Source organism: Pteropus vampyrus, unplaced genomic scaffold (genome assembly GCF_000151845.1).
Source record: "Pteropus vampyrus isolate Shadow unplaced genomic scaffold, Pvam_2.0 Scaffold24, whole genome shotgun sequence".
Lineage (NCBI taxonomy): Eukaryota > Metazoa > Chordata > Mammalia > Chiroptera > Pteropodidae > Pteropus > Pteropus vampyrus.
The window spans coordinates 6,111,804-6,113,860 of NW_011888805.1; the positions used below are offsets into that span (position 1 = coordinate 6,111,804).

Genomic DNA, 2,057 nt, shown 5'->3' on the forward strand with positions numbered 1-2,057 from the left:
TCACTGCTTCATTAGAAAGCATAACCTTCTAAGTATGATCTCAAAAACTTCAGCAACACATAATACCATTGTAATTACAGTAAATGTATACATTGCAATGAGAAAAATGGTCTTCTCAAAGTGTTCCGGCACCATGCATTTTATAATAGTAAATTTTTGCCCAAGAGATCCAGCGTCACACAGGTAGAGAGGCTTTACTTGGAAACCAAAGAGGTGAATCTGAAGCCAAAATGCTATCACCTCTAGACTAATTCTTAATAGAACGGAGAGAAAATAAATCACAGTGTAGATGGGTTTTTGAAGAATGCATTCTTGATCGATGCTTTTACATGCAGCATAAAGATGAAAAGTAGCTCCAGGAAGCAGGACAATCACTAGTTGTAATGCCCAGAACACCTAAAGTATGTCAGAAATATCTTAGTCATATCAAGCAACATATAACCAAAAATATACTAAAAAAAAAGTCACCGATTTTCAACAGAGGCTAACTTTAAAAAAATTTAAGTTTTATAAGTCTTAAAAGTAATAAAAATAATATAATGAAGGTAGTAATGTTGAACATATCTCATTTAGTTGTGACAATATGAAAATGTAGTCATATTTTATTATCATCACCTACCAATTATTAATGATGAAGAAGTGTTTTATTTTAGTAGCTAACAAATTTTTATTTTCTAATTTCAGAACTGGAGTACAATTCTAACATCAATAGATAATAGAATGCTGGAGTTGGAAGAAACTTTCGACTAACTCAAATTAATTTACCTGAAGTAAACAGCTAGTTAAAAAGAAAAAGTAATAATTCTAGAAACAATGCCTGTGAAGGTATTATTCATCTTATTATAGCATCATTGTACATTTAAAAAGAAAACTATTTTAAGTGGTAGAGTAAGTTTTATGTACACACAGGAAAACTTACTTGTGGAGTGATTGGCCTGAACTGGTTATAACAGAAGAGATTTATTTCTCTTTTGTCTGGATCACAGCTGAAGTGCAAAGCTTCATTTCCATAGACCGCAAAGCCTAACACTCCGAGAAAGAACATTCGAACAGATCCAAAGAAAAGGGTATGGAATTGACCGATCACGGTTGGAGGCTTTACCTGTTGTAGTTTTAGAAGGAAAAAAAAAAAAAAAGTCTTTTGAAAATGAACGTTAAAGGAAGATATTTTAAATAATTGTTTCATTATTACATATTTTAAAATTTAAGACTCATGAAGTCTTGAGGCAAGAAAGAACCTTAGACATCATCAAGCCCCATATAAATCCTATATTATGAGACTTCTCACCTCTTTTCAGTCTGAAGATATGAAGTGCAACAGTCAAATAGAAACATGTAGCTAATCAAATGTATAACTTTGGAAATATGTATAAAGCGTTAAATTCAATTAATATCCCCTACCCCTGTAATCCTTTTGCAATAAAATCAAGGGAATCTTAGAATATCTAGAACCTCTTTTGGAAAATTAGATGACAAAGCCAATATTAAACTCATAGTATACACACTATCTTAACAACCAAATGTTATTTTTTTTTTTAGCTGTCATTGCAGTCTATTTTCTACTTCTTTATCAAATTGAGAGTGAACTACTTTAAAACTCATACAGCTAAAAGTACTTCCTGAATTATTTTAGCTATAGTTTTAAATTCAGAATATTTAGAAGTATATAATTAATATTTATCTTATTCTTCATATATAAAGAAACTTATTCATAAACACTCGTGCAAATCAGTCTAAAACACACAGACAGGACTCATATAATTTTTTGTTGTTGTTGTCCGTATAATACTTACACATCCTTCATAGAAGTTTTTGATGTAATTTAGAGACATGTCTCAGGAGACGTTATTTTGGCATCCCTGTAGGTTAATTCTTGACCCCCATTGCCAGCTTGCTTCTGCCAGAATCGAACTTACATTGTATCATGACTTTTACAGCAGAAAGCACTTATCACTGCAAATTTCTCTCCCCTCCTTTTCTGTCTTTTTTTTTTTCCATAGATCTCTGGGGCCCCAGTCAACTTTCCTATCTCTGTCCCAAAACAAAACAAAAACAAA

The 2,057-nt window shown here is 31.7% G+C and overlaps 1 protein-coding gene across 1 annotated transcript; it reads right to left on the bottom strand.

The window, feature by feature from the left end:
• On the bottom strand, nt 1-1,832 carry LOC105289454 (gap junction epsilon-1 protein). Its single transcript, XM_011356139.1, has 3 exons — nt 1,794-1,832; nt 920-1,102; nt 1-396 (listed from the first exon to the last, which is right to left on the bottom strand). The coding sequence occupies exons 1-3, from the start codon at nt 1,830-1,832 to the stop codon at nt 1-3; spliced, it is 618 nt and encodes a 205-aa protein (XP_011354441.1).
• Between the last annotated feature and the right edge of the window lie 225 nt (nt 1,833-2,057).